This window comes from Sceloporus occidentalis, unplaced genomic scaffold, assembly GCF_023333645.1.
Source record: "Sceloporus occidentalis isolate IW3139 unplaced genomic scaffold, rSceOcc1.0.p SCAF_3, whole genome shotgun sequence".
Taxonomy (NCBI): domain Eukaryota; kingdom Metazoa; phylum Chordata; class Lepidosauria; order Squamata; family Phrynosomatidae; genus Sceloporus; species Sceloporus occidentalis.
The window spans coordinates 13,130,665-13,145,602 of NW_028316983.1; the positions used below are offsets into that span (position 1 = coordinate 13,130,665).

The following is a 14,938-nucleotide window of genomic DNA, read 5'->3' on the forward strand; positions in this document are numbered from 1 at the left end:
TCGGGAAGCGAAGCAGCGCCGGGGCTGGGCCTGGGAAGGCGGAGGCCCAGAGACCTGCTTTGCCCGGCTCCCCCCCTTCCTCCGCCTCCTTGGGCGAGTCCATCCCGCGCGCCTCCCCTTCGCACATGGTGCGTCCCGGCTGCCGGGCTTCCTCCTCCTCCAATAGGAGCGCCAAGTGCGTAAGGGGGGGGAAATGGACGACGCTACGTCACTCAACGCCTCGACCGGTGACGTCATCTACGCTATTGGCGTAGGGGCGGGGCTCTCTCCCTCACACACACTTTCACTCTCTCTCTCTCGCTACGTCCCCGGCGTAAACGTCTGCGTCTCCAGCGCAGCGCTCTCTCCCGACACCGGCTGGTTGTGCGTAAAACGGTTTCGTGAATAAGGCGGTTTGGCGCCTGCGCGTGGAAGCAGGGTGACGGTGCTGTTTTTTGAGGGGCGCTTCTCCTCAGTCTGAAACCGCCGCCGCCATGAGCTACGACCGCGCCATCACCGTCTTCTCCCCGGACGGACACCTCTTCCAAGTGGAGTACGCCCAGGAGGCCGTGAAGAAAGGCTCCACCGCGGTAAAGGCCGGGAAAAGAAGGGAGGGAAGGAAGACAGGGAACGGAGGAGCGCTTTCGCTGTCTTCTTCATTAGGATTGTTATTGCTGTTGCTAAACGGCTCCCCCTCCTGTCCTCCAAAGCGTCCTCCTCGCGATAACTTTGTAGTTTGGGGCCTTTTCAATTTCAATTAGCGTCTCTGTAATTATTATTATTATTAGTAGTATAATCAATAATTATTATAAAAGCCTTGTTTTCCATACTCCAAACATCTCGAAGTGGACCTCGATTATCATTATCATTATCAGACTTTATGAATAACGTTTAATAACAATATTGTCACCCAGCGGGTCTCCACTACGGCTTATTTGGAGTGTTAAGAATAACCTCAAATAATAATAATAATAATAAGGTCACTCGATTGGTTTCCGCTGCAGGATCTTTGGAGTGTCAAAAGCGAAGTGTGTTTGGGGCTGAGAGAGTGTGACCTTGTGCAAATCACCCACTCAGCCCCCCAACGCACACTGCAGAGATTAAAAAGGGCCATTGGATTTCCTGAGGCTGAGAGAGTGTGACTCTCCTAAGGCCGCCCAGTGGGTTTCCACCGCTAGACACTTGAAGCGTTAAAAGCAAAACGTTTGGAAACTTGGGGAGTGGGAGAACTATTTACTTTGATCTTAGGCTCCCCCCCCCCCTTTTTTCTTCTTCTTCATTGATTGTAGTGCACCATTGTGTATTATTATTATTATTGTTGCTGTTGCCCTCAGGTCACTTTCTGACTTTACAGCGACCCTTCAGGTGAACCTAGGAGCCATTGCCTTGGCTCTGTGAAGGAAGGGCCATGGACCGGAAGACAGAAGGCGCAGGATAGAGCCTGGTCTCCTGAGCCCGCGTGGCGTAGGGTTTGAGCATTGGACTGTGACACTGGAGAACAGGGTTTGGATCCCCACTTGGCCATGGAAATCAGTGACTTTGGGCAGGTCACATTCTCTCAGCCTCAGAGGATGACACTGGCAAATCTCCTCTGGACAAATCTGCCAAGAAATACCCACTGTAGTTTTGCCTGAAGAAATGACTTGAAAGCAGACAACAACAGTAACAACTTCCTCATCGGAGGAAGTAGACTGAAGTCTGCGAAAGCTCAGGCTGCCAGTTTCTTTCTTTTGGTCAGTCTCAAAGGTGCTACAAGATCTCTCTGCGCATTGATTCTGGAGACTAGCACGGCTTTATCTTTGAGTAGAACAACAAAGGCGAACCTAACTTGGGGTTTTCTGGGGCTGAGAGAGTGGGATTTGCTCAAGGTTACTCAGTGGGTTTCCTTGGCCTAGTGGGAAGCTAAGCCTGGTCTCCAGAGTCATAGTACAACACTCAGAGCACTATACCATGCTGGCTTCCTTATACGTTATAAGTTCGTGCAAAGAAAGGGATAGGCATCACTGTTTGTTCCCCTATTTTCCAAATTGAAAACATATTATTATACGTCATTATTATTATCTTACTATTATATATTTTTTATTATTGGAGAGGCAGAGTGGAGTAGTGGTTTGAGTATTGGACTGTGACTCTGGAGGCCAGGATTCAAATCCCTGCTCAACCATAGAAACCCACTGAGTGTCCTTTGGCAAGTCACACTCTCTCAGCCTCAAGTGAACAAATCCTGCCAAGTATACGCTGGGATAGGTTTGCCTTGGGGTCCCCATAAGTCAGAAAGGCACACAGCAACAATAGCAAAAACATATGCTTAGTGTTTTGAATCGCAAACGGGAACAATTGTTGTTCTATCCTGCTTTCCTCCCACTTTGGGACTCAAAACAGCTTCCAACATTTTTTAAAAAAAACACATAATTCAAAGTACACAAACAAAAAAGAGATTAAACAATCAAAAAATTAAAATCAGATTAAAGCATACGCTATTAAACACACACTCCTACACCAACACAACCATTAGGAAAACCCAGAACATGGTTTAGGTGGAATGGGCCTATATACAATGTCATCAAATTCCTGTCAGACAGAAAGTAGGGAGGATGCCAGTCTGATTTCTCTGGGAAGGGAATTCCTGAGGCTGGGTCAGCCATTGAGAAGGCAGAGGCTCCCGAGTCCCACAAGATGTACCTGGGAAGGTGATGAGACAGAAGGGCCTCCCCCAAAGCATAGATTCATATGTCAGGAGTGCTTTGATTCTGTCTTCCTGACTGTCTGCATGGCGTTGGACTGGATAGCCCTTGTGGTCCCTTCCAGCTATCAGTCTGTAAGGGAGAATAAGGCCCTTCCAATAAACTGGATCTGAACTGTAGAAGGCTTTATAGGTGAAAACTAACAATTGTGGCTTGAAATGGATCAGCAGCCTGTGGAGCTATTGCAACAAGGGAGTATATAATACAGAATAATTGTTTTTTCCAGCTACATACGCAGTCTAATAACATCCCCTGCCACAGGTGCTTAGGTTAAATTGTTCAACTAATTAAAGGAGTGTTGAGAATTTCAGGGTATACTTGGCATCTGATGAGTGCAGTGAACAGTTTAGTCTTCAAAGTCAACCAAATTAAGAGATTAGGATCTGTGTTTTTCTCCCTACCTCTTCTTCTGCTTGCAGGGTATCACAGGCAGAAAGCATACCCAGCTGAAAGGTTGGCCTAGATTTCTTGACCATATCAATCAGCCTAATCTATATATGCAGTGGAATGAGGTAGAAAATGCTGGATTGGTAGTGTGAACTGGTACAGTTCAAGTTATAGGTTGGTGTTGCTTTTTACAAATGCTCTTCTGAGAAAATGCCCAGCAAATTGGAGGTATAATGGTTGGTAAGAATAAGTTGTAGTTTGCCATCAAGTCAGCTTTGAGTTAAAGCAATCTTGTGAATTAGGGTTAACCTTTCTCCCTAGTATGCTGACTTGGTCAAAGAAGCATTCAAAGCTCGAATCACCCTCTTGCTTCTAGTCCGAAGCTGTGCAGTCACTTGCAGTAGGCCAGAACTTCGTCTGGGTGTGTTGTCCTCTTTCCCCTATGTAGGAGCCTTCAGATATCCACTACTACACCTCAGATTGCAACATACAAATGAGAGTCTTGCAATGTCAAATAGTACAGTCTAAGAGAATTTTAATTACCTGTCTGCGGATTATGTAAGGTATTCTTGGGTGTGGGATATTTAATATACATGTAATAGCAGAGGTTGGGGGAAAATTGGAGTTGTGAATTACCTGAAAGTGGGGTTATGAAATGGAAGCTTTCTGGTATCTGGAACATGAAGATCACTAGACTGTCACAGTAAAGAATAGTATTACCATGTGAAAGCCTCTTTGGGAAAGAAATGCTACATGTTGTGGTCTTATAACTCTACCTAGATTTGGCGAAAGGAGCTGCAGAAAGGGGGGAAATGTTGATGGGATTAGGGAAAGTGAAGCTTTAGATTGGGTTAGGGAATATGGAGCTCTCCAGATGGTGGACAACAACTCACATGGTTCCTCATCATTATCTGCAGTGGCTATTTGGAGTTACAGACCCACAAGTATGAAAATCCATGCATTCCCCACTCCTGTAGTGGATGATGGCTGAAAGACTTTAGGGGGTTAAGTTGCTTACTTGGGAGAGAGTGTGAACATTAATGAGCAGAATAAAAATGTTGCTGAGGGAAAGGTAGTAAGTGTTTCTATGCCAGGAACAGATTTATGATCAGGGGGAAAGGGAACTGTGGCCATCTGGACTAGAGAACCTCAGTGCACAGAACGGTGCAGACATTGTCTTGATGAGAAGCCTTAGACATGTAGCACTTCGTTTGGGGGAAAAAGGTTTCAGTGCTAGGATGAGAAAAGAGATGGTGAAGCACTCTCTTCCCAATTGCTATGGAAAACAGTAGGGTGGAATTGAGTTTGGATGAAGAAAATTGGGATCACAAGGTTAACTCGGAAGAGGAAAGTGAAGGAAATGGTGGTTGTGCACGACTATGATGCTTCTTGAATAGTTGCTTTCCTTACCTGTAGAACATCCTGAGCGCAACAGCTTGTAGGACTCAAGTTCTTCATGTTGCCTTCACCTATATTGGGCTACAGTTTCATAGCTGAGTTTTATATATATTGATAAATTTTTGTGAATTTTATCCTAATTAGGCAGTGCTGTACTATTTTAGGTATGAGCTTGTTTAAATACTGTATATATGACTAAAATGACATGAAAGTTACTGTGGCATTTTTCATAAAGACAGTGGAGAGAAGTTGTCAAGCAGAATCTTGAAAATTTTAGCCAAATATATTTAGCAAATGTGTTTTTAAGGAGTCTGTCAGGATGTGGACCAAGTATAATGCTATATGTAGATTATTCAAAGACACATGGAACTTTTCTGTTAGATCCAGTAGTGTTACCTTATCACAATACATGTATATAGTTTGTACCTGACACCAAACTCGCTAGATAAGTATACTAGCCAAGGTCAGTATTGATATTATACTGCACCAGGCCTAATTTTATACAGGTGTTTGTTTTTACAATTGTGTAGTTTAATTTTAGACATTTTATAGAAAAGTAGGATATATATCTTGATCATAAATATTGATATATAGTAAAAATGTAACCACTGAAGAACATCAGATCTCAGTCTTCAACTTGCCCACATAGTAATTAGTAGAAATTAAAACACAAGAATAGTTAGGAAGCATCTGTGGTGTTTTAAAAAGACAATTAATAGGTAGCTTTTCCGCCCTACATATTTCTATAGAGCTTTGAAGAGTGTGATTTGTAGCTTATTAACAATTATAAGAATCAATACAACCATAATGTAAACAGATGCAGATGTTCTTCTTTAATGTTTCATGTGATTATTTCCAGCTGTAGACAATATGACTTCTGTAAAACAAAATTTTACCAGGAAAACTGAAAAAGAAAATCATCAGAACATGATAGCCTCTTTTAACTTGAAACTTTTGTTTAATATTATACATGATAGTACACTGTATGCAAGCTGCAGAAGTACATTAATACAGAACGTATTGTAGCTTTCACTGTCCAGATTCTATGGCATTTAGTGCAAGCAGAGAATCAAATATCCTGTCAGTGAAAAGTTATCTTTTCACAATAAATTTGGGCTATACCAATTTTTTTGTTCTTGATGCTCTTAATTATATTAAATGTATGAGGGCAGCAGAGTATTACGTGGATCTAAAAATTATCCTTTATTTGTGTGATATCAAAGGTTGGAGTACGTGGAAAAGATATTGTGGTCCTTGGGGTGGAGAAGAAATCTGTGGCAAAACTTCAGGATGAAAGAACTGTCCGAAAGATCTGCGCCCTTGATGACAATGTCTGCATGGCTTTTGCAGGTACTGGTATAATCGATTCCATTAATCAATTATTAATTGCAGCTGCCATTGGGATAAAATTGTACTATTTGAGCACTGCTACAGCTCAGAAGATTATGCAGTGACAATTTTTGGCTTCTCATCCCATAATTAAAATCTTTATTCAGTTCTGCACTTATCTTAATTGCAAAGAAGAATAGATTTGGTACTTTGGTACTTAGAAAAATCTATACCACACAAAAGTCAAGCAAGCTAATTCTTCTGGTTAGTTTATGAAATTAAAATCTTAGCAGAGAATACATATGTTAACTCATTTCTATACAGAGATGGAAATGGTAGGGTGAAATTGAAACTGAGCTCCTTTTTTTGTTTATTTTTTAATTATTCTAGGTAACAAAAATTTAAGAGTTTTCCCAGTCTGCAGCTTGCTTCCTTACAGTTTGAGCAAGTTAAACCTTGCAATATAACTTTCAGAATATTTTTTTTTTGTGACTTGTCAATAACTAGGAGGATAATTGACATATTCTGGTCCAGCTGCAAAGAGCCATGCCCAGTTTGTTAAATAACATATTTTTGTTTGTTTTAAATATTTCCAGGGCTCACAGCAGATGCCAGGATAGTTATAAATAGAGCACGGGTGGAATGTCAAAGCCATAGACTTACAGTGGAGGACCCTGTCACTGTGGAGTATATTACACGCTACATTGCTAGCCTGAAACAGGTATGTATAAATAAAAATAGGATGGTTTCTTGTTAAAATGTAGTTAATAAAGGCTTGACTTAGGGCATGCTGTTCTTGTTCCATTGGTGAATTCCAGGGACAGAATGTAAGGGAGCTGCTTTTTTTAATTACTAAAATGATCAAGTTGTAGTGTGTATGATATCTATCTGGTTTCGTTCAAAAATAGATAAAAGTAATATGAAGTAATATTTGCCTGGTGTTAATACTTAGAAATATCTTTGTGGTTTCTGCAGTTTAATATATTTCTTCGGAGTTTTCCATATGACTTTGTCTAAGGTCCAAAACACACTGCAGAAATAATCCAGTTTGAGACCACTTTAACTGCCCTTGCTTAATGCTAGGAAATTCTGGGAACTGTAGTTTTGTGAAACATTTAGCCTTCTCTGCCAGAGTTCTGGTGCTACAGTAAACTACAATTCCCAGGATTTCCTAGCACTGAACTAAGATAGTTAAAGTGGTTTCAAACTGCAGTGTGTTTTGGACCTAGGTTTGTCCGCATTATCTGTTTTACTGTTATTTCAGGAGTCATTTCTCTGTGTCTCCATGTATATATTTCTACTAATGTAAAACTTTACTGCTTCTCAGCGGTACACCCAGAGTAATGGACGCAGACCTTTTGGTATTTCTGCCCTAATTGTGGGATTTGACTTTGATGGAACTCCAAGACTGTATCAGACTGACCCTTCTGGCACATACCATGCCTGGAAGGTAAGTTGACCTTGATTATTTTGCTGGGCTGAAAGGGATACAAGCATTCTCTTTACGTAGCTAGATCCTGGCGACATTTTAATTTCCTTATAACAAACAAAACAAACAAGCTTCATTTATATACTGCTTCATACTGCCTAAGCAGCCTCTAAGTGGTTTACAACTGTAAGCTAATTTGCCCCCAACAATCTGGGTACTCATTTTAGCGACTTCAGAAGGATGCAAGCCTGAGTCAAGCTTGAGCCCATTTGCTGGTCTTGAACTCGCAACCTTGTGGGTTTGAGTGAGTGGCTGAAGTACAGGCATTTAACCACTGCGCCACCAGGGCTCTTTATAACCTATCATTATCATCTTCCTGCTTTCCTATTGCCTTCTACCTTTCCAAGCGTTATTGTCTTTTTCTAGGGAGTCATTTCTTCTTATAATATGTCCAGAGTATGACAGTCTCAGTTTAGTCATCTTGACTTCTACCCATATTGACTTACTTCTTCATCTCCCCATTGTTCCTTGCTTCCCATTCTGTCTTATATATAATTCTTCAGAGGAAAATAGTGTTCCCCAAGTGCTTTTAAAAAGTACCGTATATACTAGTCTATAAGTCTAAAAATGTATGCCCAAAAATTGACCCCAAAATCCCAGGTCGACTTATTTACAGGTCACTATGGAAATGTGATAGCAGCTCTTTCAGATTTCCCCATGCAGTGGGGAGAGGAGTTTAGCAAGAAAGAGCCAAACAGAAAGAGTCCTGAGTGATTGTCTGGCTGAAAGGAGTTGAAAAGATGAAGAAAAGCCTCATTGAGAGTTGCTCTTGTCATATGCACATACACACACACACATACACTGAAGGAGCCTCCAAGTTTTACCTTCAACCTATCCACAGGTCATGGCAAAATCCATAATTTTGGCCCTAAAACCTGACCTGGACTTATACATGAGGTTGACTTATAGTTGAATATATGTGGTAAGCATTCTACTGCTAATCATTCATCTGCTTTTGCCCATATGAATATATTGAGAAACATAATTTTTGATCTTACATGGGAGCTATTCCAGTTTTAAATTTTATTAATTTTATTATCTCTCTTTTAAAGACAGTGTAGACAGAAAATTTAGCTACATGAAGAAAAAAAATGTTGTCATGCTTAAATTTTATGTTAGCTTGCAAACATTTCTAAATGAACAACTTTTTATTCCCAGGCTAATGCAATTGGCAGGGGAGCAAAATCAGTGCGTGAATTTTTGGAAAAAAACTACACTGATGAAGCCATTGAAACAGATGATTTGACAATTAAGCTTGTTATCAAAGCACTTCTTGAAGTAAGTGAATGCTTTTAATTCTTACTGTTTTATTTTTAAAATTGACTTTTCTGTCGGTTAACCAGCTGGGTTGCTGTTGGTGGATTAAAATACATATTTATTGTAAGGTGAGAACTCTGGTATTATTTGATGACATTAAGAAGTAAAATACCTTTATTTAGTTGTTTATTGGTTCTGAAATGCACTTTGGCATCTGTACAGTAAACCTGCAATTCTTTGGTTCCTGAAAAGTTATCCATTTTGTAAAATGTCCTCTCCAAGAGCAGGAAGAGGTCTGCCCCCTGAATGGAGATCCAATTGTAGAGTCCCATCCCCTTGGAAGCCTTTGCAATCATTGTCTTTCTGGCGTTTGTGCTCAGAGGCAAAAATTGAATGGAATAAGGAGTATTCCATGACAGAAAGTGAATGCTCAGAATCCATTGCCCTCAATACACAGCCAGTGTAATTCATTTTTCTTCAATGGAAAGTAGTGGGAGGAGAAAAGGTAACACTGGTTTTGGATTCTTCAAAGGTTTCCATATTGGAGAAATCTATCCCAACTAGCAGGATTGCATTACAAACTTACTAGGTTGAAAATACCTCATGCACGCAGCAGTGGAATGCTGAACATCTGAGATATCAACTTCTCTTATGAGCTAATGCCCCCCTTACAACAATAGCCATTTTTAAAAGCCTTTTCCTAACACTTTTTCTTAATTTCCAACATTTAAGGTTGTACAGTCTGGTGGCAAAAATATTGAGCTGGCTGTTATGAGAAGAAACCAGCCTCTCAAGGTAATACATTTTCATTAATGCTGCATCTTTTTAAAACTGATTTTTCCTGCTTTGGGGGTCTGTTTTCATTATGTGAAGTGGAATTCTGCTTTCAAAATCTAGTGGCTTCCAGATCTCCCAAGTAGGGCAGACATTCAGCAGGCAGATCTGACCCTCTTAAAAGGAAATGAACAGACCAAGTGAAGGAGGAGCTGATTTCACACCAGTTTCCTACACTCATATCACCATTTCAGCCCTTTCCATAACAGTATTTCTTGATTTCTTTTCTTAAATCAGCCAGGGTAATGTCATTAATATATGATTTCCATAAAGGAAACCTTGATTTATGTAAGGGACACCCCTTTACTATGACATTGAACTTAATGAGATTTGAGCAACTATGGAGTCCTGGAATCAAACCTTAGCTGATACCAGGGGCCCACTGTATTTGTGTACAGCTTTCATACTTTTTCAATGTTACTTAAATTAGCAGTGTACAATAAACCGGTTAACATGAACGGTCAAACAAAATAATTAGAAGAATACACAGTATTGTTTTTAATGCTATCTTAAGGTGGGAGGGAGATAGGGAATTGGATTTTATATGTTTTGCTATGTTTTCACTTGTGGTTTGTTGTGTTCAATTTTTATTGTTGTCATGTTTGTTGTTATCTGCCTCGATCCAATACAGAGAGAGGCGGGATACAAATAATAATAATAATAATAATAATAATAATAATAATTAGAACCAGAAGGGGAAAAAAACAGAAAAATAAATGCTCTTACTTTATGTTTTAATATACACAATCCTCCCAGTACTGTTTTAAAATATGAACAGTTAAAACTGAGGTAATAAAAATATCTTAACATGATAATTAAAAATAAAGTAGGTCTCATGTGGATATACTTGGGAAGAAAGTACCCACAGCTGGGAGCCCAGAGATGAATTCTTTGTAGTTAGTTTCTTGATCTGTGATGGTTGTTGTTGGTTGTCTGAGACCTCAGTCAGCAGTCTTAGCACTCATTTTCATTGTTATTGTATAAAGTTGTCCTTAAGGTACTTAGGTTCCAAGCAGTGAGAGTTTTAGTCAGCACCCTGAATTGGACTTGCTTGGAAGTGAATCAGTAACTATATAGCTCTCAGAATGGGTGATATATAATTAAGTAACCCTTAAATAGGCATGAGGCTAATAGCACCTTCCAATTTTTTAAAAGTGCACATTATAGTAATCTAGTGTACAACATCCAATTAATGGGAATAACCCACCCAGAGTAGAGTGCCTTTTCATATCAGAATTAAGTTCTGAGTGGGACGTAGCCATTGTTAACAGGTGGCTGTAAAGTTTTGAATGACTTGTAACAGGGCAGCCTTGGTTAGATGTCAAAGAACATGGGGTGTTCAACCAGATCTGAGGCCATCTTTAGCACACAGCTCAGACATGTATTATCCGTAGTCTTTTGCTGAAATCCAGAGCTAAAATCACAGAAAATTTCACTCAACATGCAACACTTAAGTTCTTAGGGACTACAGTGAATCTTCAGTCTTTGTTGGTGCTTTACTGGCAGCCTAGGCTGATAGATCAAGCGCAGCTCTCACAGTTCACATCTCTATAATACAGGCCAGGTTGGCCCTTTCCTGCAGATTTTGGCGGGTTACAGACCGCCCATTTGGGGCGGGCTGTACCCGCCCCTTTCCCCGGTGTATTGGGGCCTCAGTGGCCAGAACGGCAGCCGCTGAGGCCCCAATCCGCTGCTTTTCAGGCTGCGGGGAAGCGGCAAAACGCCGCTTCCCCGCAGCCTGAAAAGGGGTGTCCCTGGGGCTTCAAGCCCCAAAGACACCCTGCAGCGGTGGGGAGGAGGAGAAAGGGGCCACTTGGCCTCTTTCTCCTTTGGTCCGCTGGGCGCAGCCGTGTGAAGGCTGCGCCCAGCGGACCAAACCAGGAAGGAGCTCCGAAATGGAGCTCCTTCCTGCTCCGTGCTAAGAGCGCACTAGACGCCCTGGTGCGGAGCGAGGACATCACTTCCGCGCCGCCCCGTATAGAGGCGGCGCGGCCGTGACGTCCTCATGGCGGCGGACGTGTGGAACGGCCGCCGCCATTTTGTGCACGCTCCGCGCATCCTAGGGTTGGGGGTGTCCAGAAAGGACGCCCCTTTTTAACCCTAGCACGCGCAGAGCACGTACTAAAGTGCCCGACAGTAATTAAAAAGTGATTTATAGCAAAGCGCCTTGATATTTAGCAGAAGTGTCTATGGCTTGAAGGCAGGTTGGCAGGAAAGCTGAGGTTAGAAAGGGACTAGAAAGGAGGCAGCATGTCAGAAGACCACCTCTCTTTTTCTATAGATGTCCCTGCCTGTTGCCACTGGAATAAAGCACTCCCCCACCCAATCTTTCTGTGTAGTTTTTAGGACTGTGAGGGTAAGCTATGGGAAGAGGGCCCTAGAAAAAGACATGTCTTCACCAGACCCTCAGAAGACCAGCCTCTACTGAAAATTTGCATTTATGTTTCAGATCTTGAGCCCTGATGAAATTGAAAAGTATGTTGCTGAAATTGAAAAGGAGAAGGAAGAAAATGAGAAGAAGAAACAGAAGAAAACAACAACATGATTGAAATTGTCTAGTTTGGATTTTTAAATCTATCGTGAGATCTGTATAGACATATAGGCATTCCATTTTCATGTGCTGTGCCCCTTTTTAAGAGGCCTATAATAAACCACCTGTTTTTTAAGCTCGTTACTGTAAGACTCTGTTCTTCAATGTATACTGCCACATAGTCATAATATTGAATTTTTTCTATAATAGATGGAAACATGTTTTCATAACTTCCGATAACAGCCCGAAGTTTGACATGGAAAATGCCTTTTATTACTCAACCATACGTGATCATTGTTAATGGCTATTGTTATTGTGTACTGATTTTGCAGCTCATCTTTTCCATAATTAGCTACATCAGAGCTCTATATTTGCCGAATAACTGTCCACAAATTTTGAACTACATTTATGTGTGTGAACTGGCTTTATAACTGCATGGCAGTAAGTTTTTTCTAGTTTCAAAAAATAAAAAAGCAACTATTGGAAGTCTCAACACCCAGGTTTAAGTTGTGCCTTTTCCTAGCACTACAGTTTAAAATTGGAAATGTGAAAACATAAATATGTCCCTGAATCTTGTGTCATTGAAAAATCTTTTTGTAACATACTGTTCCCCACCATATCAAGTAAGATCAACAGCCCTCCCTCCAGCCCATCTGCCATGGCCCCAGAGGTTGCAGTGTCATGTTTTTCTCCTCCTTGGTCATTTCCACTCTTGGAGAACTTTCTTTAAAACAGGAAGGCAGTTGGTAGTCAATTTCTGGTTCACTTTTTAAAGGCCTATCCTAGATCTAAAACTATTTGTGTGTGGACGGGGTAAAATGACACCCATAAAGCCATTCTGCCTTCCCCCTGATTTTTGAAAACCAATTTTACAAATAGGAGGGGGGTATTGCAGCTCTCTGAGGTCCCATGCATCCCTTCAACCTCTGGAAGCAGCCCACACCTGTAGTAGAAATAAGTAATTATTCATTAGTCTTATTGTAACTGAATACAATAACTCTTAAGTTTATGCTCAGTTAAAAGCAGGCATCATGTAAAGCTTTGCTGAAGGGGAATAACTGTCATTACCATCCACTGAACTTAGAATTAACTACTCACTTGCTAAATTATCAATTTGTTTGTTTTCTTGTGGTTCCACCTTGCTTTCTAGATTCCCTAATAAATGCTGAGTTTTATAATATGCTTTAGTCTGCTAGGTTTCTAGAATGGCTCCTCCCCTCTGTCATAAGCAGAAGAACAGGTTGCTTACCTGTAACAGTATTTCTTCGAGTGGTCATCTGCGAATACATACAAATCCATTTGTATGATTCGCAGAGACCACGAAGAAGAAGGACAGGTTGCTTACCTGTAACAGTATTTCTTCGAGTGGTCATCTGCGAATACATACAAATCCATTTGTATGATTCGCAGAGACCACGAAGAAGAAGGACAGGTTGCTTACCTGTAACAGTATTTCTTCAAGTGGTCATCTGCGAATACATACAAATGGATTTGTATGTATTCGCAGAGACCACGAAGAAGAAGAGGAATTACTGCAGTGGCAGGAAAGGTGTTGTTGAGCTGACTGATGGAGTTGATGGAGAAGACCTCAAGGAGGAAGAGTGATTCTGGAGCCCAGGTCAGATAGTTGGGATTATTGTGCAGAAGCTTCAGTTTGGGGAAAAGAATAGAAAGGAATGGGGGCGGTTATTTGTTTGCTTTAGCCAGAAACCAAGACAAAAGCCATATTTCAGAATGCTCTCAAATTTATGGACTGCTCATCTGTGCCATCCAGAGAATGGGCTCCTATGGAGTCTTTCTGTAGTGTAGAAATACACTGTGACCTTATTCACAGTAGCCATTCTATTGATGATGTTCCACACAGGTTTCTGTTGCATATTGTGGTATGATATGCAATCAAGTCATAATTTTGGCTCTTAGAACTTTTAGGCCAGAAATTAAGTGTTTCCTGCCAGGCCTGAATGAAAGGGCCACACTTCAAGTGGGGAGGCAGAAAGGATATGTTACTGAGAAAAATGTCTGAATATGCTCAGATTAAGAACGCTCCACTCTTAATTCACTGACTTATTTTCATAGCTCTCCACTTATTCTTACACATTTTGTGAATTACCCTCTAGCTGAAATAAATCACCATTTATCAAGCAGTGCATTTAAAAAGTGAAGTGTATGTTAGTGAGGGTGGCAAACTAAACTAAATGAACAAGAGGTATAAGATGAAATCCTATGCCTTGGGACCACCTTCCCCAACCTGCCAGTTCTTAAATATACTGGACTCCCTCCATTCCCAGGCAACATCCTGTCATGGACTTTGTTGGCCTCATGGAAGGAAAAGTTTGGAGGAAGGAAATGGAGACCTGAAAGAGCAAGTAATAAATGATGCTCACCTAAATTCAGTAGTGACAATTTCCATGCCATTTCTTATAAATCACCAATCCAAGTTGTTCAAATAATATTTATGCTAGTGAATTAATTTGCCAATTTCTCATGTTTAAAATTATCAGCATGCCAAACTGATAAAGGAATATAGCCATATACATTTGACTAAGCAGTTAGTACTATGTGTGTTCTTCCACCTTACTACAATCCAGGTGGCATGCTCGAGAGTCAGTGTATTGTGGTTTGTGCATTGGGCTAAATTCCAGAGGGTTTGATCAAGTCTTATCTAGACTATTGTCCAGTTCTGGGCATCACAATTCAAGAAGGATGTTGACAAATTGGAGCTTGTCCAGAGGCGGCAACCAAAATGGTGAAAGGTCTAGAAACCATGCAATATGAGGAGAGACTTAGGGAGCTGGGTATGTTTAGCCTGGAGAAGGTTAAGAGGTGATATGATAGCCCTGTTTAAATATTTGAAGGGGTGTCATACTGAGAATGGAGCAAACTTGTTTTCTGGACAAGAAAAGAGGACCTGGAGCAATGGATTCAAGCTACAGGAAAAGGGGGTTCCATATCAACATTAGGGAGAATTTGACAGCAAGAGCTGTTCGACAA

The 14,938-nt window shown here is 40.9% G+C and overlaps 1 protein-coding gene across 1 annotated transcript; it reads left to right on the top strand.

Annotated features, from left to right (window-relative positions):
* The first annotated feature begins 392 nt into the window (after positions 1-392).
* On the top strand, positions 393-12,440 carry PSMA7 (proteasome 20S subunit alpha 7). Its single transcript, XM_089513672.1, has 7 exons — positions 393-569; positions 5,732-5,858; positions 6,434-6,558; positions 7,165-7,287; positions 8,485-8,604; positions 9,316-9,378; positions 11,867-12,440. The coding sequence occupies exons 1-7, from the start codon at positions 474-476 to the stop codon at positions 11,960-11,962; spliced, it is 750 nt and encodes a 249-aa protein (XP_089369798.1). The 5' UTR covers positions 393-473; the 3' UTR covers positions 11,963-12,440.
* The last annotated feature ends 2,498 nt before the right edge of the window (positions 12,441-14,938 follow it).